The 23,201-nt window shown below is 49.6% G+C and overlaps 1 protein-coding gene across 1 annotated transcript in view; it reads left to right on the forward strand.

The window, feature by feature from the left end:
- LGMN (legumain) overlaps positions 1–16,240 on the forward strand; it is a 32,841-nt gene extending 16,601 nt beyond the window's left edge. The window contains exons 3-14 of the mRNA XM_046008944.1: positions 3,515–3,612; positions 4,826–4,907; positions 6,300–6,385; positions 7,391–7,466; positions 8,167–8,229; positions 9,016–9,082; positions 9,933–10,051; positions 10,138–10,227; positions 12,073–12,273; positions 13,880–14,050; positions 15,674–15,741; positions 15,985–16,240. Coding sequence (XP_045864900.1) covers positions 3,515–3,612; positions 4,826–4,907; positions 6,300–6,385; positions 7,391–7,466; positions 8,167–8,229; positions 9,016–9,082; positions 9,933–10,051; positions 10,138–10,227; positions 12,073–12,273; positions 13,880–14,050; positions 15,674–15,741; positions 15,985–16,027 — 1,164 coding nt within the window. The 3' untranslated portion in view covers positions 16,028–16,240. The remainder of the gene's footprint in view (positions 1–3,514; positions 3,613–4,825; positions 4,908–6,299; positions 6,386–7,390; positions 7,467–8,166; positions 8,230–9,015; positions 9,083–9,932; positions 10,052–10,137; positions 10,228–12,072; positions 12,274–13,879; positions 14,051–15,673; positions 15,742–15,984) is intronic.
- The last annotated feature ends 6,961 nt before the right edge of the window (positions 16,241–23,201 follow it).

Raw genomic sequence — 23,201 nt, forward strand, 5'->3', positions numbered from 1 at the left:
TATATTTTCCTTATAATTTGCTTAATAACCTTTTCTTTTCTCTAGCTACTTTATTTTAGGAATATAGTGCATAATACATTCAATATACGAAAGGAACTGAAAGTCCTTAAACTTTTTTTCAAAACCGTTTTGGCTATTCTGGGTTTTTTTGCAATTTCCTATACGTTTTAGGATCATTTTGTCCACTTCTGCAAAAAAAACCTGCTGATCTCTCTTTTTAACTTTAATACTGTTAAGTCTTCTGGTCCACGAATATGAGGTATCTCTTTGTTTATTTGGATCTTTAATTTCCCTCTGCAACATTTTTGAATTTTCACTGTATAAGTCTACGCTTTCATTAGGCTTATTCCTAAGTGTCTTCATGTTTTTAAATGAACCTGGCTTCTGCCAAAAGGAATCAATAGTAGGATGACTTGTCACCAAGGAGTGGGTGGGTGTGCCTGCTCGCTTCTACTTTCATCATAAGAGTAGGTGAAATCTGACATACTGGTTTGAATTTTTTTTTTAATGAAAAACAAAGTAACAACTGTCTTTTTTATAGCGTGTGTGCAATTTCATAATAAAATGAATACCTGTATCAGACTTAAATAAAAAAGAACATGACTAAGACCCTCTCCCATCCAGTTTCCCTCCCTTCCCCCCAGAGGGTGAGGACCTGAATTTTCAGTTTTCCTTCACTTTCCTTCACTTTTTTCTTTTCAGTCATTCCTTCACTTTGCTTTACAGTTTCACCGTATGAGTATTTAATTGTAAACAACATAATGTTTACTTGCCTCTTTTGGCCTCTATGTAACTGTAATGATAGTGAATGTATTTTTCTACGACTTACTCTTTTTCTCGTTATATTCCTAAGATTCATCTGTTTTGAAACATGGGCTGTATTTCATTCATTCCTCCGTCCACTTCTGTGAGCTTTATGGTACTACATTATATGAGCACAGGAGTTTATTTTTCCAGCTATTGATGGTCCTTTGGGTTATTTCTTGTTGTTTTTTGTTTTGTTTTGTTTTTTTGCTGTGAGTAATCCTCTACTGCACAAGGGTAGAGTTTCTGCAGGGTTTTGCTAGGAGCAGAATCACTGCGTTGGCAGGGATGAGCTTCAGCTCAGTTGGATAATGGGAAGGTGTTTTCCCGAGTAGAGTGCCAATCCCAGTGAACCTCCACCACCAGTGGATTAGTTTCCTATTGTTGCTGTAACAGATCACTACAAGCTTAGTGACTTAACACATTTATTATGTTACAGCTTGGGACGTGAGAAATCTGAAATGGGTCTTACCATATTAAATCAGGGTGTCAGAAAGGCTGTGTTCCTTTCTGGGGACTCTGGAGGAGATCTCATGTTCCTATCTTTTCCAGTGTTTGTTTTATTTTTTTATTAAAAAAATTTTTTTATAGTAAAAGTATTTTTTTTTTAGATTTTATTTATTTATTTGAGAGAATGAGAGAGAGTGTGAGAGAGGTGAGGGACAGACGGAGAAGCAGACTCCCACTGAGCAGGGAGACTGATGTGGGACTCGATCCTGGGTCTCCAGGATCATGACTTGAGCCGAAGGCAGTCACTTAACCAACTGAGCCACGCAGGTGCCCTCTTTTCCAGCTTTTAGAGGCTGTCTTCAGTTTTGGCCCATGTCCCCTTCCTCCATGTTCAAAGCCAGCAGTGACAGTTGAGTCTTTTCTTACATCAAATCCTTGACACCAACTCCTCCTTCCACATTCAAGGACCCCTGTGATCACACTGGGCCCACCAGAATAATCCAGGATAACCTCTCTATTTTAGGGTCAGCCGATGAACCATCTTAAATCCATCCATGTCTTAATTCCCCTTTGTCATGTGGCGTGACCTAGTCACAGGCTCTGGGGTTTAGGATGTAGACATCTTTGGGGGCTGTTTCCTTTCTTACCATAGCTGGTGTTGAGGATCCTCATTATTCCACAGAAACAAAGATTTAAATGTTTTAACAATTTGTATATATGTGAAATACTTAGTCATTATTTTCAGATGACTTCCTTAGATTTTCAGCTGCTCATGCTCCCCAGGCTTCTCTAACTTTTATGATTAGCCATGTCGTGTTCTGGAGTCAGAGGGCCGGAGGTATCTCACTCAGAGCTGGGTGACTCAGGCGGGTCCCTTCCCCTCCCTAAGCTCTCATTTCCTTATCTATAAAGTGGGGATCTTTACCTTGACAGTGTAGGGTTGCTACGAGAATCAGATGACATAATGTGTAGAAGTCCCAGCCCGGTGCCTGACAAGTACTAGAAAGTCGACACATGTATGAGTGTTCGGGTTTATGCAGCCATCTGCTCCTGCAGCAGCTCCCAAGGGCCAGACCCTGGATTCGTCCACCCGGTGTTTAATGACTATGTATTTAACACCATTGTGGCCGTGAAGTCCCGTGAGGCATCCGTGGGGAAAGTGCTGGCTGTAAGGCTTTACTGCCGTGCTCGGTGATGCAGAGTGTGTAACGTGTGCAGGCGGTCCAGTTTCTAAAGCTCTTTCTTGGAGAGGCGGATAGCTGGGCTCTTTAGTCTCTTCATGTTTATGTCTTTGTTCTTTCTTTCTTTTCTTTTTTTTTTTTTTTTTTTAGATTTACTTATTTTAGAGAGAGAGCACACAAGCAGGGGGAGAGGCAGAGGGAGAAGGAGAGAGAATCTCAAGCAGACACCATACTGAGTGTGGAGCCCGACACAGGGTTCTGTCTCACGATCCTGAGATCCTGACCTGAGCCAAAATCCAGAGTCAAACACTTAACGGGACTAAGCCACCCTATGTCTTTGTTCTTGAAAGACACCATGAAACAGAAGCAGAAAGTTGGGGGCATTTTTCTTCTGGTCCTCAAGTGACTTCCATGTCCTGGAGTGTACCATGCATCATCCAGAAAAGGAAGCAAAGAATGTCTTCACCCTTTTAAGGACAAGGAGTCCCATTAGCAAAGCTTGTCTTTCATCCCTAATGTTGTTACCCTGCAGTCATTGTTACTTTTTTAACTAAAGAGTACATTAGTGCGTTCCTCCTTTCAATTCCCGAGCTGAACTTCGGAGTTTTCACTCAATTCTCTGAACTGCAGCTTTGGCAGCGGAAGTTACTTGAATCAGAAGAATCCTGTTTGAAACAGAAGTAAGCCTTGACCTGCCATTCATCATTCCGTTCCTCGGACACAGCTCAGTACTTTCAGGAGACTTACGTGGTGTGGAAAAGGGAAATAAAATATCCACGACTTCCTAAGGCCCTGGTCACCCATAGCGGTGGTGCTGCGTGTGCGTGCCTGTCTGTGTGTAGTCCACATCTATGCCAACTGCCAGGCAAATGAGACTTTGGGTAATGGGCAAGGTGGGGAAGGTTTAAAAATTGGGTTGAAATAATATAATATGTGTTTTAAAATCATTTAAATACCTGACCAATAGGGAGTGATTCAGAGCATGTCTTCCATTGAGAAAGAATGTGTTGCTCCTTAAAACTCTGAAATCTGCCTCCTTCTGGGCAAAATCTAACACTTGACAAAATCATTTCTCCTAGGCGGATGCATGCCACGCCTACCAGATCGTTCACCGAAATGGGATTCCTGATGAGCAGATCATTGTGATGATGTATGATGACATAGCCAACTCAGAAGAGTAAGTAGGCAGTGTCTTGAACTTGATGGTGAATTCGGGGAGGGGGGAATATATATATATTATATATATATATATGTAATTTTTTCTTAGCATTTTTTAGAGATTATTTTAGAGAGAGAACGCGCATGCACTAGTGGGGACGGTGGAAGGGCAGAGGGAGAGAATCTCAAGCAGACTCTGCACTGAACGTGGAGCCTGACCTGGGGGCTTGATCTCAGGACCCTGAGAGCATGACCTGAGCTGAAACCAAGAGTCAGACGCTGAACTCACTGAGCCACCCAGGCGTGCCCCCACTCCATGCCAGGATATAAACTCACAGGAATCTTTAGAATTAGTGTTAGAATGTGAACAGACCCGCAGATGGAATCCCACAGGGCTGCTTCCTGTAGAACTCAGAACATAGGCACCTTGCTAGTGGCAGAGGCATAGGAAGCGGGCGCTGAAGGGTGTTTGAGGCTGGTGCTTTGGAAGAGTTTAAAGTACAGGTTCCTTGTGGGCTTGGAGAACTACCATTGGATTCTGCGGTGTTGATCATGACTCCCCAGACAGGGTCGAGGGGCGGGGTGGTCAGCACAGAGGGGTCACCTCCACAGCCCCGTGCCTAGAAGGTTCTTGTTTGTAGCTTAGATCCACGACCCTTTTTCCTGGGCTTGTTTGCTTTCATTATTTGTTGAATTGAGTTTTACAACCTTACGCCTGCTTCTCTGATTTCTTGGCGATCAGGGGCAGCAGGTGGGTACCACATGTGACTGGTGCTCATCTCTCCACTCCTTGTTTTCCCTGCTGGAGCCAAGCTGGGGGGACCCCAGGACAGCTCGTAATCCATTCTGAGCGCTCACGTCTTCAGCTCTTGTCTTAAGTCTTGTCTTCTGTCCTGGCTTTCTCTCTAGTTTTGCTCTGAGAGGCCTTTTGCTCAGATCTTGCCCCCAGGATGCTATATGGTTGCCACAGGAAGCCAGGCACACCTGTCCTCAGTTTCCAGGACAGCCCTTCACCACTCCTGCCAAGAACTCAAGGCCTGTGGGCTGCCTGAGACCACCCCCCCACCTCCGCTCTATAGCCCCTGGCACATGGGTGACCATGTGAGCAATGAGACACGGCTTTGGCAAACACAGTCACTTTTCACTGGTATACATACCGGGGGTGTATTTTTGAAGAGAGATTTCAAAGACACATCCCATTGCGTGCTTCAGAGGTGTCCTTTGGTTTTCAGCAACCCCACACCAGGAATCGTGATCAACAGACCCAATGGCTCAGACGTGTATGCGGGGGTCCTGAAGGACTACACCGGCGAGGTGAGGGGCGCGGGGCTGGAGGCAGCATGGACCGTTTCTGTTCTGGGGATGGTTCTCCCTTTGTTCTTGATTTCCAGGGTCAGAACCTCACTAGACTGATCTCTGGTCATTGCTTCATGTTTCTAGTAAGATTCGTGCTTGAGGAATGATTTCTGAGAGTTTTGTAAGAAAGCCGAGGGAAAACATGGGGAAAAGAGTTAGTCTACTGATCTTTAGATTCTAGTCTTACACTTTAAGCCTGAAAATAGATTCCCCTCAGTAATACCTGATTTTCTTGAGGTCTTGGTCCTAATCCGAGTATAGATTGGTGCTGTTTTCTGAAAATCAATGTTCTCAGCACCAGCTCTGGTGCAGAGTATCCCTGGATTTCGCTGAAGATAGGTTTTCATTAATTATTTATCGCATGTCACTTCTGAATTAAATCCCTCCTAATCGATTCAAGCTGTATTAATTGGCACATTTTTTTAAAAAGCCCCGTAATGATGCTGCCTTATGGTTTGCCACAGTCTCTCTTTCCTGATTTCAGAGGGATTGTGTAGGAACTAATATTCCTGGCGGTAAAGAAGCATTTTTCCGAAATTCAGCAGTTCTTTCAGTTTCTTTTAAATTCAAGTACATTTAAATTGAACACATCATACGTGTAATATCGATCCTATTTTTATGAACTTATTTTTACATAGTGAGATAAGGAAATGTCTGGAATCTTAGGTGGTAAGATTTTTGGTAAGATTTTAGGTGGTAAGATTTCCCCCCCAACTTTTATACTTTTCTGGATTGCTTTTTTTTAAATGATCAGACATAATGTTACCCTTCTTTTTTTTTTAAAAGATTTTATCTATTTGACAGAGAGAGAGCATAAGGGGGCAAAGCAGCAGGCAGAGGGAGAGGGAGAAGCAGGCTCCCTGCTCAGCAGGGAGCCCGACAGGGGCTGGATCCCAGGACCCTGGGATCATGACCTGAGCCAGGTGCCCCCAGTGTTATCTTTCATCTTTAAGGAAATCAAGCATCCTTGGGATTTGACCTTCTAGGCTGCAGATTGGATGCAAAGGGAGGCCCAGGGCTGATGTTTCCCTCCCTTTTTGCTATGCCTCTGGGGGGGCTTCACTCTTCCTCCGCTGTTTGTCCCTACCTCCCCGCATCTTTGGTTTTCCCCACCTGGACTTTGTAATGGTCAGGAAGGAATGGCAAGCTTGCTGAGTTGCCATCAGCCAAAGGCAAGGGTATTTGACAAGGGGTCATACACAGGCCTCAGAAACACTGGCCTTGCTTTGGGTCTTACCTGGCTCCAAAGTCTTCGCAGTTAAACCGAGAGCCTTGAAGACTCCGCAGACTCCGCAGACGCTTGGATTGAGAATGACAGCTGCAGCTGGTTTTCACTTCAACTCTTTGTAGGACGTCACCCCACAGAATTTCCTTGCCGTCTTGAGAGGTGATGAGGAAGCAGTAAAGGGCAAAGGATCTGGAAAGGTCTTGAAGAGGTAATGTCTGTTTTGTGGTTCCCACACTTTTCTGAATGACTTGGGACCCAGAAGAGGTGGCGTTCTCTACTCTTGGCCTGTGTCCTGCTGAGAAGTGACAGAGCCGGGAGCTCTGTCCTGACTTAAGACAGGCTGTGCAGAGCTGGTGGCTTTTTGGGGGAGCCTGTTTGTGTCCCGAATTCACCCAAGGAGCCAGGATCCCTCATTATTGTTAATGAAATGTTCCTGTCACTTAAACCCACTGCTTTTTTGCTGTCCACGGATCCTAGAGCTGGTATGTTCCACCACCAGCGGGATACACCGAGACAGGCACGGAGCCTCGCAGCCGGTCGGGTCCAAGGGTCTGGCCTGCCAGTTCCGTGTGGTGGTCAAGGTCAACCTGGTGGGGAGAGGAGCACATTCACGCGCACAGTGCCAGCCTTCGTGCTGGGGAAAACCAGCCCCACCGCTTGTTGCGAGCTGTGGGTCGGAGCTGTGTAGCGTCTCTTCATGTGGCACTTCTCAGTGATGGCAGGGACTCGGGTGCCATGCCTCAGACTGTCTCAGTGGTGCTGTTCCTCTCAGGCTGGAGGGAAGGTGCCGGCATGGGGAAGTGTGTGGGCAGGCCGATGGGGGGGCGGGCAGTCAGTGTGCAGGCCGAGGGACCCAGAAGGGAAGGAGTCTGAGCTGAAGGACTGTGTTCCTCTGTGTGTCCTGGCTTCCTTCCTCATTTGGGGGCAATCTGGTTGGAGAGTGTGGCTGCTGGCATGGGGCCCAATTACCAAAGAACCCCCCCCCCCAATTTGAATCACACCTGGTCCTCTGACTGACTGCTCAGCGAATGTCCCATCCTGCCCAGCCATCATTCGTAGCGAAGCTCTCCACGTGCCTTGTGGTTCAAGGTAACCTCTTCATTGGGAGACTGTAGTCCTCAAGGCTCTTCTTTCTCACAGCAGCTTTTCAGAGAAATGGAAATGGGGATAGGAATTGGTTTGACTCTCCTTGTCTGTCACCCTCTCTTGGCAGTGGCCCCCGGGATCATGTGTTCATTTACTTTACCGATCATGGAGCTACTGGCATACTGGTGTTTCCAAATGACGACGTGAGTTTCCCTTAACATTGCTTTTTGTTTAACATTTTTTATTTATTTGTCAGAGAGCACAAGCAGGGGAGAGGCAGGCAGAGGGAGAGGGAGAAGCAGGCTCCCTTGGAGCAGGGAGCCAGATGTGGGCTCAATCCCAGGACTCCGGGATCATGATCTGAGCTGAAGGCATATGCTTAACCGACTGAGCCATCCAGGTATCCAGTTTTTCTTAACATTGTGAGGACAAAGTAGGAGACTGGCAGACAAAAGCTTGGGGTCAACATGCAGACTGTGAGGTGTACTTCTAGTGTTCTGCCAGGGTTGATTTCTGTGTGTGGTAGGTGACTAGAGGGGCCACGCTCAGCGGCCTGAAATCTATCTAGAGTGTCTCAGGTTTTGCGTACATTTCTCTTCATGTCCCAGCCTCAGTAAACTGTCTCCAGACTTGGGCACGTGGCACTAGGGCAATAACAGAACCCAGCCCCTGAGTGCTCCAGACAAAATAATGAACAAGAAAGCACATTCTCTTCCCCCTTTTAAATATTTGAATAAAACATGCGAGGTACCACTTTGGGGTAATGTAGCCGGTCACCATGATTCTTTCTAAGGGCCAGTAAATAAGAATTTACAAAGCAGCATTAGGGCTTTGTTCGTGGGTTATCCAGCAAATGATTTCTCTTGATATGTTGGTCCACGTGTCAATATTCTTACCTTTCAGCTTCACGTGAAGGACCTGAATGAGACCATCCGTTACATGTACGAACACAAAATGTACCAAAAGGTAACATCAGCGCTTGGGGTGGCCTGGTGGGACAGAGTGTGAGGAAGGCAGGAGATGCAGAGCCGACCCTCCCCATGATGCCCCAACTCCAAATGGCTGTTTTCTGGAGAGTGTCCTTGTGATCAGTCTTGACCACTGGTTTTTCAGGATTCACCCTTAGTGACTCGAGGGCTTTAGCTGTTAGCTCAGAATCACTAGAGCTCTAGTTCAAACACAGTGTGGACCCCACCTACAGAGTTTGACTCAGAGGCCTGGGGTGAGGCTTGAGAACTGGCCTTTCTGAGTTGACGCTGACTCTAATGGTCTGGGGACCATGCTTTGAAGACCACTGTTCTTAGCATTGACTCCAGTTTGGGAGCCGCTGGGGAGGAAAACACCACCATCTTATTTGGCCCCGGCCCGTCCCTGTAGCAGCCTTTATACAAACTGAATGGTCTGAACACATATGGGATAGAAATGTGGAAATTGGCCTGCCGCACGGTCTCCCTGCGTTGGATGGAGGAGCGGTTCTCTTAAGCATTATCTGTGGCACCCTTTGCCCTGCATCATTTCAACTAATAGATCATTTTAGTCTGTTAGTTATGGATAAGTTGGAGTCCTTCTGGTTTGTCTGACAACAGCTTCTGTAGCCTCCGGCAGCAGCCTCTCCCAACAGAGATCTCTCCCAGAAGCAAGAGTAAAAGACCCTTAAGAATGGGTGAGAAGAGTAGGCAGGGCCAGAGTAATATATGTGTGAGGTCTGTGCCTGGCCAGGGTGTGAGGTCACCTGTCTTGTTCGCCTCACAGATGGTCTTCTACATTGAAGCCTGTGAGTCTGGGTCCATGATGAAGCACCTGCCCACCGACATCAATGGTAGGTGGTGGGAGCACTGGCCTCTGAGCCAGGCTGGCTGAGCAGGTTGCTCGGTGGCACGGTTGGTCATTCCCCGATTCTGCAGACGCGAAGAACCAAATGGTCTGTAGAAGCAGGGGCCTAGGGCAGCCCCTAGGAGTCGGGGAGAAGGCTTCCCTGGGAGCAGCTCTGGACTTCCCTTCAATATTAGTGGTCCAGGAGTAAAGAATCTGAAGGAAGCCTCACGGTCCTCTTCCAGGTCTTGGTGAAGCTACTTAAGGCCAAGATCACGTAGTCTTTGGACCAGCTTTGCGACGCATTGCTTGCTGGCTGCTGATCGTGGGCAGTTGACGTACCCTCTTTGACCCTCAGTTATCCCATCTGTAAAATGGGGATAAAGACAGTGCCTGTCTGGGGGGAGAGGTGCATTTTAAGTGCTGACATTTGCCCGGCACCATTCTGAGCCCATAGTAGCTAGATAGTAAATGGTGGCTATTACATACGTTTAGTCAAAGTGTTCGTTCAGTAGATGGTAATTTTTTCCAGAAATGAAATTAGATATATGTTCTTTGAGTTTCCAGAGCTATTAAAATCTTTCAGCGTTTTTCTAAAATAGCTTGGCATCCTGCTGAGCACGTGTGCTTGCTTATTCCTGCAGAAAGTGTCTATGGACCAGCTTCTCTTTTCTTCCACATTTAATTTTAGACAGTTTCTGTAACCGAACTCACAGGGCTAGGTACAGTTATGCCCTTGTGCCCTCCCTGTGCTGGTAGCTTTGATTGCCCCAGGGAAGAGGGAAAGGCTCACACAGCAGGTGGGACCCACAGCGGAGAGTGGAGTGTGACGGCTGGATGTCTTAAATCCCTGCTAGTTTATGCGACCACCGCTGCGAACCCCACAGAGTCATCCTACGCCTGTTACTATGATGAGAAGAGGTCCACGTACCTGGGGGACTGGTACAGCGTCAACTGGATGGAAGACTCAGATGTGGTGAGCCCTCAGGGGTCTGGTTGCACCGCCGAGGCCCAGCCGTTGGCTCTGATGGTCAGAGGACTTCCATGGTTTCCTCTTTGCAGGAGGATTTGACCAGAGAGACCCTCCACAAGCAGTACCAGCTGGTGAAGTCCCACACCAACACCAGCCATGTCATGCAGTACGGGAACAAGGTGAGGAGGGCCGCCCCCTGTTTCTGCTGATGGCGGTGGAGCCTTGGGCCAACTCCCCGGGAACGTGTGGCTCTGAGTCCTGGGCATCATGCCTGGGCTCTGGGGTCAGACCTTGCCAGGTTCCCCCTTGCAAAGTTGTGAGATTTGGGGCAAGCTGCTTCTCCAAATCTCCATTTCCTCCTGGGTCAGAGCTTTAGCGTACAGTTAAAGAAGGTCGTGCATCAGAAACCCTCAGCAGGCCTGGCGCATGGTAAGAGGCCGCTGAATTGAAAGCCTCTGCGAGTTCGGGTGGTGTTGCTTCACGCTGCAGCTCATTACCTCTAACTTTGGGCTAGGATTTAGGGACTTCCAGCCCACCCACCCCAGCTATGTTCAGAAGAGACCTAGTGGTTAAATGGGTAAGTTTATCAGGGCTCTCTGGACAGAGGTCACAGCAGGTGGCTGCTGAAGGCTTGGGCCTTATGTGTCACCCGGGGTAGGGGGTGGCGCAACCCTTGCGATGGGCAGAGGAGGTGTTTGTGCACTTGTCCATGTGACCAAACACCATTCCCCAGGCGGCCTGCTACCATCTGAGCTCTCACCGGCTGAGATCTGTTCCTTGGATGCAAACACTCCTTCTGGAAGGCCGTGTGAGCCATTCAACCCAGCTGCCTCCAGCAGCTCATGGGCAGAGTGTGGACCGGAGCCTGGGACTCCGCAGGGTGGGCACAGGCCATGAGATGTGCCCTCAGGATGCCCTGGGCCAGGCCGGGCTTCTTAGTGGTAGCGGTGGAGTAGGAGCAGAGAGAAGGCAAGGGAAAGGTGACTCCGAGGAGGCAGGATCAGAGGTGGCACAGCCCTGGCTGCGTGGGACAGGGGTGGGGGGCATCTGGCCGCAGCTCTTTGCCCCGGGCTTCCTGTGTGCCTTGTGATTTCTTCTGCACTGGCCGTTCTTGGTCTTGGTTGAAGAACTGTGATGGATCTTTTCCAAACCTTATGTGTTCATATATATTTATGTGAATTTCATTTTTGTTTTAGTGCTTTTTAGATTATTTTTGGTTCTTTTTTTATTCTTTTTTTTTTTTTCGGTTTCATTTATTTATTTGAGAGAGGGAGAGAGGGAGCACAAGATGGGGTAGGGTCTGAGGGAGAAGCAGACTCCCCGCTGAGCAGAGAGCCCGATGCGAGACTTGATCCTGGGACCCTGGGATCATGATTTGAGCTGAAGGCAGACGCTTAACCGACTGAGCCACCCAGGAGCCCCAGTTGTTGCCTGGTTTAAGAACAGAATTGCTTGCAGCATTTCTTTCTCCGATTGGGGTCCAGTCTGGAGTGACCTGTGCAGGCAGCAGATCCTGGCTGATGTGCCTGTTTGGCCCTGACCGTCAGCCAGCCTGGCCTTCTGTGGCTTAGCTCTGCCCCACTCAGTGGACCCAGACCTCAGCTCTAACCTATTCTTTGTGCCCTCCTGCTCCTGGGTGCTGGGGCCTGGTGGGTGAGCATGGGTAGGGCTGCACGACCCAGTGTTGCCATTGGCTGAAACGACCCTAGTCCAAGCTCTGTGTGACGGAGCAGTGATTGCCTTTCATACCTGACGGAATTAACAATTCTCCTGCAAAGGAAGCCAAGTATTTTTGGAAGGAAGCAAAGTATTTTTGAAGTTCATCATTGGTGGATTTCAGGGGCTCGGATGTGTTTTCTTGCCCCGCTGCTGAGGGCCAAGTGTGCATTTCCAGGCCGTACGCGTGGCCCTTCAGCGGTCCTGAAACCATGTGGCGTGAACTATGAGCCTTCTACGGAGAGGCAGGACCCAGGACACGTTTGGGACATGTGCCGCTTAGACTGGCTCTCTCCCTTTCTCCTCAGTCCATCTCCACCATGAAAGTGATGCAGTTTCAGGGAATGAAACACAAAGCCAGCTCTCCTATCTCCCTGCCTCCGGTCAAACAGCTTGACCTCACCCCGAGCCCTGAGGTACCCCTCACCATCCTGAAAAGGAAGCTGATGAGCACCAATGACCTGCAGGAGTCCAGGAATCTCGTGGAGCAGATCCACAGGCATTTGGATGTAAGTAGTGGTTCAAGGAACCATTTCCTGCTACTGCCACCAGCCTCACTGGGCTGCCAGCATGAACTTGGTCTCTGCCTCCTGATGGTTACCCAGTACCACTTGGAGCTAGGTGACAGCACTCTGGGGCCACCCCTCCTGCCACATGGGAGTATGTGGGGAAGCAGACTAGCCTCTGTGCTCCATGTAACAGAGAAGCAAATGAGCAGAGCAACGGCTGTCTTCATTCTCCATTAGTCAACTGACCTTGACCTCTTTGTTAGCAGGCAGCAGAGGTCAGGGCTTTCTCTCTCCTATATCCTGCCAGTAAGTCGTGGCAGGTGGGCCTTGCCCTCTTTTGTACGTGGTTGCTTAGAAAACATTTTAATACTGCCACTTGGTGAGTTGTTAGCTTATCGTGGTTAAAAAAAAAAATGCGATGTACAAAGTTTCTGCTGCCTTAGGAAATCGTAGTTATATTCCCAAATTCTTCCTTAAAATGTTTGAGCAATCTTACGATTCCTGAGTTTGTTTCCAGTAGCTCATCCAATTGTTTGGAAGTGGCAGAATCGCGTTTCTGGTTCTAGCTGCACGTCTAGAATTCCCCGGGGAAGGGGCTGTCGCTGGGCCGCCAGGCGGAGGTGGTCTCCTTCAGCGGAGCCGGCTCTGTGGTGACTCGCCAGCCTCACAAGCATGGTGCTCGGGCATTCGAGAGCACAGCCTGTGTTTTCTAGGAAAGATAACATCTCTCTCTGATCCAGTTTAAATTCCTGTCTCTAGTAATCCTGGCAGTCTGGTATATTTTTTGCTGGTCTTAGTGTAATACAGAGGTCCTCATACTTGTTGGGCTGGGACCTCTTTATGGTCCTACAAAAATTTTGATTCCAGAGTGCTATTGTTTAAGTGGTGTTCTGATGATACTTGCTGCATCAGAAATGAACACTGAGATTTTGAAAATATTAACTGATTAAGAAATAATAACAAACCCATTTTGCAGTGAGGTTTTTTTTTTTATTCATCCTTTGGGAAGGAAACAGTGCCCCTCCCTGTACCCCTCTTTCTGGTGGTTTCTGGACTAGATGGGCAAAGGTGCCCATGAACATGCAACACCATTCAGGAGACAGCAGTATACTCTGGGGCACAATTTCTACACCCACCCCTTTTCTCAGAGTGGGCCAGTCCTGCTGTTCAGGGAGATTTATAGGTTTCTGTCATGTCAGAAGACCTTGAAAAGGCAGGCTGTTTCTCAGGGTTTCTGGCAATTACCAGAAGTTTCCCATGTACATCTCTTGCCTCCTGCAGAACACCTCTGTTGGCATCTATTTTATATTTTAAAGATTTTTATTTATTTGAGAGAAAAAGTGAATGAGCATGAGCAGGAGGAGAGGGAGGGAGAATCAGACTCTCTGCTGAGCAGGGAGCCTGATGCGGGATCAATCCCGAGACCCTGGGACCATGACCTGAGCTGAAGGCAGACACCTACACACCTGAGTCCCCCGGGTGCCCCTGTTGGCATCTATTTTAACATGCTAGGTGAGAAGCCGCATGAAGAGATACCTAACAGATCCAGGGTACCGAGAGAGACTGCGTGACATAAGGCACATTTTGAAAATGTGTGTCTCCGCAGGCGAGGCACGTCATCCAGAAGTCAGTGCAGAAGATCGTCTCCTTGCTCACCAGCTCAGATGCTGAGGCCGAGGGGCTGCTGTCGCGGAGAGCCGAGCTCAGGGCACACGAGTGCTACCAGGCCGCCGTGTCCCACTTCCGCACACGCTGCTTCAACTGGCACTTGTCCACGGTACGCTGGGGCCCGGGGCCACCCCACACCACCTTCCCTGGGCCCGCAGAGCCCTTCCCTGTGTCTTAAACCCCCAAAGCTAAATTAATATTGGCCACTGGGAATCCCAAAAGGTGCATGGTCTTCTAGAAGGGTCCATCCAGGCTCAGGACACAGTGCACTCATTCAGAGGCCTTTGGTGGGGACAAGAGGGGGAGGGTCAGCCTGACCCCACCCCAGGGGCTCACGGACCACAAATGCTGGCCCCATACACACTCAGTTGTCCAGTGGGTAGGAGTTTACCAGTTGTGGCCCAACTCCCTCCCTGTGTTTGACTGATGGGGTGTTCCTTCTCTCCCACCTTTGCAGTCTCCCTGCCACACCCCCTCCCTCACCCCGGTCTGTTTTGACCCCTCCCCAAGATGAAGTGTTGAAGTCAGGCCCTGGTAGAACGTCGGGTTGGTGGTCAGCGCCATGTGATGCTGGGAGCCTTCTAGGGAAGGGGTCAGCAAACCGGCCCCCAGCCCGATCCTCCCACAGCCTATTTTTAGAAACAGTTGTACTGGAACACAGCCGTGCTCTAATTGTGGCGTAGTTTCTCTGGGTGCTCTCACACTCGCAGACTCCAGTAGTTCACACAGCCCGCAAAGCCAAAAATGTTTCCCGTCCTGACCTTCCCAGAAGTTTGTCAACTTCTGCTTTAGAACCACGCTCTTCCCGGCTGTAGTTACTGGCCTCGAAGGGCTGCTTGAAGTCACATTTAGATCAGTTAAATTAATTCAGATGAAATGCAACGGGAAGCTCGGTTTCTTAGCCGCTGCCGCCACATTTGGGGTGTTCAGTAGCCACATGTGGCTGACGGGTACTGAATTAGAGAATTTGATAGAACATTCCCGTCACTGTAGAAAACCCTGTCAGGCCATGGTGTGTGCACCTGGTCATGCCTGAATACTTCAGGGATGGGGCCCTGGGCACTTTGAGGTGGCGCTCCATTGTTTGGAAGCTCTCCAGTTTGTCTTGTATTTAACTTTGTAAGGAAAGTGCTTTTCTTACTTGATAATGAAGAATGTCCCCCTTATTTAATCAATGCTTTGTCTTCTGGTGCCAACTCTTTTGCCCTCTGGAATCACACAAAGCAGATCTCCTCCTCCTTCCCCCTGAGAGTTCTCACATTCCCCCCCAAGGTTTTGCAAGATAAACATTTGCAGTTATCTCAGTCTTTCCCTGGGGCCATCTGGCTTGTCGTCCATTTCCCATCCTGCTCTCCTCCATGTGTTCCTCCCAGAATGAGGTTCCCAGAGCCAAAGCCAGGTGGGCAAGGGGGCAGGGGGTTCCTAGTAAGACAGGGGAGCGGGGCCACGGTGGGCCCTCCGTTGGGAGGCCTGAGCTGGTACCGACATGCTCTTGGAGGCTTGCTAGCCCCCAGGCCCAAGGGCCTTTTTCACAGGAGGGAGCCCATAAGTCATCCCAGATTACTGAAAAGTGGTCCTGGAGGATCCATGAACCCCGAAAAAAGGTCAGGGACCACAGGTCAAGGTGCTTTATGCCTGTAACTGCAAAAGTCTGGGATATTCCCAAGTCAAGAGGTGATGGTACGGTGAGACGATGGTGTCTGACTGTCCTTTTTGGTTTGTTTGCCCCTAGTACGAGTACGCTCTGAGATACCTGTACGTGCTGGTCAACCTTTGCGAGGAACCTTACCCGATTGACAGGTGAATGCACACGTGGCCTGCGGGCTCGGTGTCCCTTTGCAAGCCGGCAGGAGCGGCACTTCTAGCCTTCTCTGCCAGTGGCTCCCTCTCACGGTCGAGGAACTCAGGCTAGATGCTCCCTCCACGATCCCTGTGGGGCGGATCTGTCGTCAAGGACGACCTGTTCTGGGTTGGGTTGTTTGGGGTCATTTCTCCAGACATGACATGGGTCACCAGCCTCTTTCTTCTTCCTGCCTCTTACAGAATACGGTTGGCCATGGACAAGGTGTGCCTTCAATACTACTGAAACACTGCCTTCCTGATGCTTTTCCATGAGTGAACACTGTCCCTCACAACATGTGCTCAGTCGGAAGAGGGGGAGCCGGCGGGAGGCCGCCCCAGGGGCTCCGGGCTTGCCTAGGGAATGCGGTCGGGCCACCCACCCTGCGGGCCTTACCTCCTTCCCCAGCTCCGCAGGTCCTGTGCCACTCCAATAAAACTACACATTGGCCTGGGTAAAGCTCAGTGTGGAGAAAGGTATATTTGCTTTCTGAGGAGGTTTTTGGGCTCCTTTGTTTCCAGAGCAGGAAGTTGACCTGGGGAGGTGGGGGGTTCTGCTGCTGGTGAAGGGTTCTAAGGAATTGGAAGCTGGAACCTCTTGAGTCTTCAGAGTGACTTTATCGAAGAGGGATGGAAGCCCCAGATGGAATAGTATGTTTAGGAAATACTTTGATTTTATTGTTTTTGTCTCTTTATTTATCAGCAGTGGGCAAGGCTTTAAAAAAAGAAATAAAGATTTATCACTGAACCTGAGCATTCATTTCAGGCCCCTGACTTGGCCGTGATGCTCCTGGTCACAGCTGCCCTCCCCTCCCCCACCCTGCTGTCCCTGCCCCTCTGTGCTCCCGGACTCTTCAGCCTCCTGTGCCTTTGTGACCTACTGGTCCTCGCCCCAGAGTGCTTTTCCTTCATGGGATAGATTCTCAGGGTGTATCTCAAGGGCCACTTCGCCCTTGAACCTTCTTCAGCTTCTTCCTCTCCCCTCCCACCCTCCCATGCCCGTGCAAAGTCCTCTCTCCCATCTGTCTGTCTGTCAGACGGGGAGGGGGTGTCTCAGCTGCCGGGGCACAGAGCTGCCTGGCTGTTTCCCTGCCCCACGCAGGGAGGGACTCCCAAGGGGCTTGTGGAAGACGGGTCAGTAACACAAACTACATCCATGCAGTGGAATAGCCTAGAGAAATAAAAAGGAACGAGGCACCGATGCCCGTTAGGACACTGAGTCAAGTCACCAGTCACCGAAGACCATGCGTTGTACGATTCCGTTTACGGCTAATGTGCAGAATAAGCCGGTCTGTGGAGACAGAGGGTAGCAGGCAGTGGGGAGAGCGGGCAACAGGGACATAGTGATTGCTGATTGGTACTCAGGTCTTTTGGGGTGATGGAACGTGTTCTGAAACGGATTGTGGCAGTGTTCACACAACTCTGAATATACAAAAGGCCACCAAACTGTACACCTTAAGTGGAATTATGTGGTTTTTATGTCCTTCTACGTCAGTGATACTGTTTTTAAAAATAAGCCATAGAGCCTGGTGCTGTTTACGGAGATAGACACAGAGAAAGCAGGTGACCCCATCTGAGTGTTCACCCTCATGACCCGTCTTTATGTCATGAAACATGTCTTCTTTAGCAACAATCGGTGCCTTTAAAGTTTGGAGTTAAGGATTAGAAGTTGGGACACTGGCTTATTGTCTGTGACAAATTCCAGGTGATACTTCGGTTTCCAGTAGGTCAATTTCCATCATGGATTATCCTTCTTCTGGGAGGTGGGCCTTGTGGCTAATCTCATGACTTCAGGGAAAAAAACTCTTACTGTCCTAAAGACTTGGGGGCGCTCTAGGGTTTTAGGTGACAAGTACAAGAAGCCTGCTGTGTCTTACCACTCATATTCAATGATGGGCCAACCCGAGGGCTGGCTGATCATCAAAGAAAAGGAGAATTGTGAAAGAAAGCTTTTAGGAGGCCTCAAGATACAGATGGTAGAAAGCTCTATTCCTCTATTCTCACAAATTGTTAACCACCCTTGTGATCCTGCTTTGGGTCCTCTCTGTAGAATGAAAGGATAATTATCTATTTAATAAATACAGAAGCTTGAATATTTGTGGTTCTAAAAGTTAAGAGTGGCTGTGTTTTGTTTCTCAAATAAACAATGATTTCTTAAGTCACAGTGCCGTGGCTTTTCTTCTCCTCCTGCGGTTCCAACAGGCCCCCAGTGGAAATGGGCTCGCTGTCCCTCCTGTTAAGTCCTTTTCTGTTCTGACTTCTAATCAGGTTGATCTTTCCAATGTGTGTCACAACTGACCAGCGTTTTTTTTTTTTTTCCCTGTAATTCTATCCAAATTGTACAGACGTGTCCTGGCACAAAGTCCCAACACAAAAATATTCAGGGCATAATGTGGCCATCCCTTCTCTTCCCCATAAATCTTCCAATATCGATCTGATATTCATCAAGAACCCCCTTTCTCTACATTAACATACCTATATGCAAATGATACTTTTTTCTTTTTTACCTTTTCATTATAAAAACATAGAAAACCAAACATATTGCTTAATGAATTTAGGGGAACATCCTTGTAACTATCACTAAAGTCAAGAACTAGAAGTTTACCAGCTGTACTGTATTAGTTCAAAGTCCTCCAGAAACCTAACCCGTAGCATGTGTGTACATATACATATATATATATATATGTACACACATATATATTTGGAGAGATTTAAAGAATTGATTCTTAAAAAAAAAATTGATTCTTAGTTAATAAATACTTAGTTAACTCCAGAAGTCTGCAGACTGGAGACCTGGGTGGGGAGAGTCACGGTTCAAGTACAAAAGCTGTCTGCTGGTAGAATTCTTGTTCAAGGAGGTCAGACTTTGCGCTACACAGGCCTTCAACTGATTGGATGGGGCCCACCCACATGGAGGAGGATCTGCTCTAGCACCCATTCCATGGTAATCCCATCCAAAGAACACCTTCACAACATCCACAGAGTAATACTCGACCGGTTATTGGCACTGTGGCTCCTTGCACGTCGACCACTTAAAACTAACCACACCAGCCACTCAGAAACCCCTCCTGCTCCAGCCCTGTCACAGCCCTGCCCCCTGCCCCCATACCCCCTCTCCCCGTATTCTTTGTGGCTCTATCCCGTGTGCATCCCTGGACACTGGTTCACTCTTGCCCACTTAACAAAAACGGTAATGCCTCTCACATGAAAAAATGCTCAGCATCACTCGGCAGCAGGGAAATACAAATCAAAACCACAATGAGTGACCACCTCACACTGGGCAGAATGGCTAAAATTAACTCAGGAAACAACAGGTGTTGGCAAGGATGCGGAGGAAGGGGAAACTTAAACTGCTGGTGGGAAGGCAAGCTGGTGCAGCCACTCTGGAAAAGAGTTTGGAGGTTCCTCACACAGTTAAAAATAGAGCTTCCCTACGACCCAGCAATCACACTACCGGGTATTTATCCCAAGGATACGAACAGTGATCCGGACGGGCACCTGCACCAGCAGCCATGTCCACAATAGCCAAACTATGGGAAGAACCCAGATGTCCATCGGCAGATGAATGGATAAAGAACATGTGGTATATCTTTTTTAAAAAAAGATTTTATTTGACAGACAGAGGGGGAAGACAAGCAGGGGGAGCGGGAGAGGGAGATGCAGGCTCCCCACTAAGTGGGGAGCCTGATGTGGGGCTCAATCCCAGGACCCTGGGATCATGACCTGAGCTGAAGGCAGAGGCTTCACCGACTGAGCCCCCCAGATCCCCCCAATGTGGTATATCTGTGCACTGAAATAGGACGCAGCCATCAGAGTAAATGAAATCTTGTCATTTGCAATGACATGGAACTAGACGGTATTAATGCTAAGAGAAGTGGCAGAGAAAGACAAATACCGTGATTTCACTCAGATGTGGAACTTAAGAAACAAAACAGGTGAACATAGGGGAAGGGAGGGAAAAACGAGACAAAATCAGAGGGGGGAAACCATAAGACACTTGACTAAGAGGGAACAAACTGAGGGCTGCTGGAGGGGAGGGGTGGGGGGACGGGGTGACCGGGTGACCGGCATGAAGGAGGGCACATGAGGTGATGAGCACGGGGTGTTCTATGCAAATGATGAATCCCCTGTCCATCCCTCAACCCTCCCAATTCAGATGTCACCTCCTCTCCCCAGATCACTGCGCAGGCCTCAGCAGACCCCCTGCCTCCAGCCTGGCCCACATTCAGTTCCATCCCATGTGAGTGGAGACTGTCCAGACTCTGTGAGCTGCCAGCCAGGATCATTCCTGGCCCTGCCTCATCTCTCACTTCTCGTTCAGCCTAACTCTTCAAGCCACCTTGAAGTGACCGGTCACCCTGCATACAGAACACTTCACTTTGGTTTTTCTGAGACTTTTCACTTTCTTTAGCTTCCTTGTCAAGAACTGCCAGGGTCTAAGATCTGTACCCCACTAGCATGCCAACAAGGTACCTGCCACAGTATCCTGGGCGCTTGCAGGAGATCTGAGATCCCGGGGACAGACACAACACCCTTGGGATGCATAAGCTTCACATTTGCTTGGGGATCTCTTGGTCCCTCGGGGGCCCGGAGGGGAAGGTGGCAGCGGGCCCAGGCAGATGCTGGGGTCTGAGGCTCGGCCAAGAAAACTCAAGCCTAAGAAAATCTAGATCTTCTTAAAGAGGCTGCTAGCAAACCTGCCCAGCTCTTGCCCTGATAGGAGACACAATTTTTTTTTTAAAGGTTTTTTTTTTTTTTAACTTTATTTATTTATTGGACAGACAGAGATCACAAGTAGGCAGACAGGCAGGCAGAGAGAGAGGAGGAAGCAGGCTCCCTGCCGAGCAGAGAACCCGATGCGGGGCTCGATCCCAGGACCCTGAGATCATGACCTGAGCCGAAGGCAGAGGCTTTAACCCACTGAGCCACCCAGGCGCCCTAGGAGACACAATTTTTAAGGTGAGACATAGTATTTCATTATACTGGTCAGAAAGAAACAAATCTGCCCTCTTTCCAGGAGGGAGAAACTCTTCCTTCTACGGCTCTTCGGATATTTCTGCACAGACGGCTAGAATCAAAGGTTGTCCATGACTCTTCACCAGACACGAGACACACAAGGGCCCAAGGACTGGCTCTGGGCCGTCTTGCAGGTGTCTGTTCCCTTCCACTCTTGGCCGACTCCTTATCCTTCAAGAACCCAGCTCAGGAACTCCAGGCATTCTCAGGCTCCAGGGTGCCCTTCTTGCTCCATCCGCATAGTTACCGTCCACTCCCTCAAGCCCCCTAACCCCCTGTGCTTCTGCTGAAGTCGGCCGGTCGCGCTGAGCTGAAAATAGGCGCAGGACTCAGCAAAACCCAGATGGGACTTCACCTGCTCTCCCTCTAGAGCGAAGAATGCCTTCATATAGATTTGGAAAAGGTGTCCCTTCTTCTGGGTGGACACGATCCCACGCCAGGGAGCAGCCTGGAAGAGCAGAACCCAGACTGGATTTCAGTCCACTTACCACCTTGGCTGTGCAACCTTGGCAGTGAACGACCTCCCTGCCCATACGTGCGAGCCCTGAATTTATTTACCTTTTCAAAAAGATTTGAGGCTCCCCTTCCCTGTCCCCACCCAAGAGCTTGTGTGGTTCCTGCAAACAGCCTGGGAAATCAGAGTAGAAACATGCATTTTCAGAGTGGGGACAGGAGGCGGAGATGTTCTGTGACTTGCTAGGGCTTCCCCCTGGTCTGGAGCCCAGGTCTCCCCCCTGCTAGTGAGGTTCTTCCCACCCCATTGCGGAGCAGGTTTCCTGACTTGGAAGCCAAACAGATGTCCAAGTTCCCCTCTGACTTCAGGCTGCATGGGCTGAAAGAGATAATTCCTGGAGAGCCTTCCTCGGAAAAGAATGTCCCCCCCTGCAAGTTGCGTCACAGCTGGGGGAAAGGAGAAACCACTGCTGTGAGTTGGCTTTTTTTCTCCCCAGCCCTGCTCCATGTAGCCTTCCTGTGAAGGAAGGGCCTGCCTCCAGCCACAGCTGCTCTCCACTTCCCCCACCCTGGGGCGGCTCGGTCCGGGAATCCAGCCTGCAGAGAGCAGACCTGGTGACCTCATCGGCCAGTGTGTGCAGCCTTCCCCACACACCCTTGGTCTGCCCAGCTGGATGCCTGCTTTGTCTGCGGGTGGGGATGGGCAGGGGTGTTTTTGCTGTCCCTAGACAGCTCCCCCCTCCTCTCTCTGCCTCTCCTCCCCACTCCAGGTCTGTCCCCTGGGCCCCCAGGAGAAATGTGCTCATAGCCAGGGCAAAGTGGGTCCACCGCACTAAGGTGTCATGAGGCCATAGAGGCCAGGTGTCTTCAGGGCTGGTGTGAGATTTTTCTTGATGGGCAGGACCTCGCACCCAGCTGTCACTGGCAGGCCACGGGGATGGGGGAGCAGAAAGGCCAGGGCTAGACCCAGTCTCTCTACGGAAAGCTGGTGGCTTCTCTCATGAGCCGCTGGCCCCGGCTCCAGCCTCAGGCCGAAGGCTAGTGAAAGCAGAGGGCAGAGGACGCCAGACTGCCAAGGGGAGAGAGCACAGACCTCAGGGAGGAGACACAGATGAGTCCCTGTCACATGTCCCAGCCTTTGTCCTCTTCACTCTTGGACACACACATATATGCACAAATGCCCAGCTCTGGACTCCTGACCCACTGCTCAGGGCCCACAGAGAAGCCAGGCCGGTTCAGCCACATCTTGGCCCTGTCTGCCAGCCCAGCGCTGTGATGCTCACTGTGGCTGGCTGCCGCCGCCAAGTTCAACCAGAGCTGAGGCCAAGTAGGCAAGACCTTGGTTTTCTACAAACAGGTCAGTGGGGATGCTGCAGGGGATGGGAAAAAAAGAGCCTTAGATTGTGGGGTCAGTCAGCCCTGAGTTCAAAACCCACTTTGGCCTCTACCTGGTGCATAACCTTGGTAAGTCCCCCCACTCTGTTATGAGCTGAATCGTGTCCCCTAAAATTCCTAGGTTGAAGTTCTAACCCCTAATATCTCAGAATGTGACCGTGCCTGGAGACATGGGGCCTTTAAAGAGGGGATTAAGGCTAAATGAGGTCAGGAGGGTGGGGCCCTGATCTAGTAGGACGGGGTCCTTCTAAGCAGAGACACTGGGGATGCTCGGGCAGAGGGGAAAAAAGGCCATACCAGGACCCAGCGAGAGGCAGCCGTGAGCCCACGAGCAACCAATCCTGCTGACACCCCCATCTCAGACTACAGAACTGTGAGGAAATAAATTTGCTCTTTAAGCCCCCTCCCCTTGTCTGCGGTATTTCTTGATGGCAGCCCCAGCAGGCGAGTACACCCCCCATTCTCTGAGCCCCGATGTCTTCATCTGTAAACACTTCCTTCACCGGACTGTTCTGCCAACGAAATAAAATAAAGCAGGGGACTCCCTCAGCAGTAGC

This window comes from Meles meles, chromosome 6 (assembly GCF_922984935.1).
Source record: "Meles meles chromosome 6, mMelMel3.1 paternal haplotype, whole genome shotgun sequence".
Lineage (NCBI taxonomy): Eukaryota > Metazoa > Chordata > Mammalia > Carnivora > Mustelidae > Meles > Meles meles.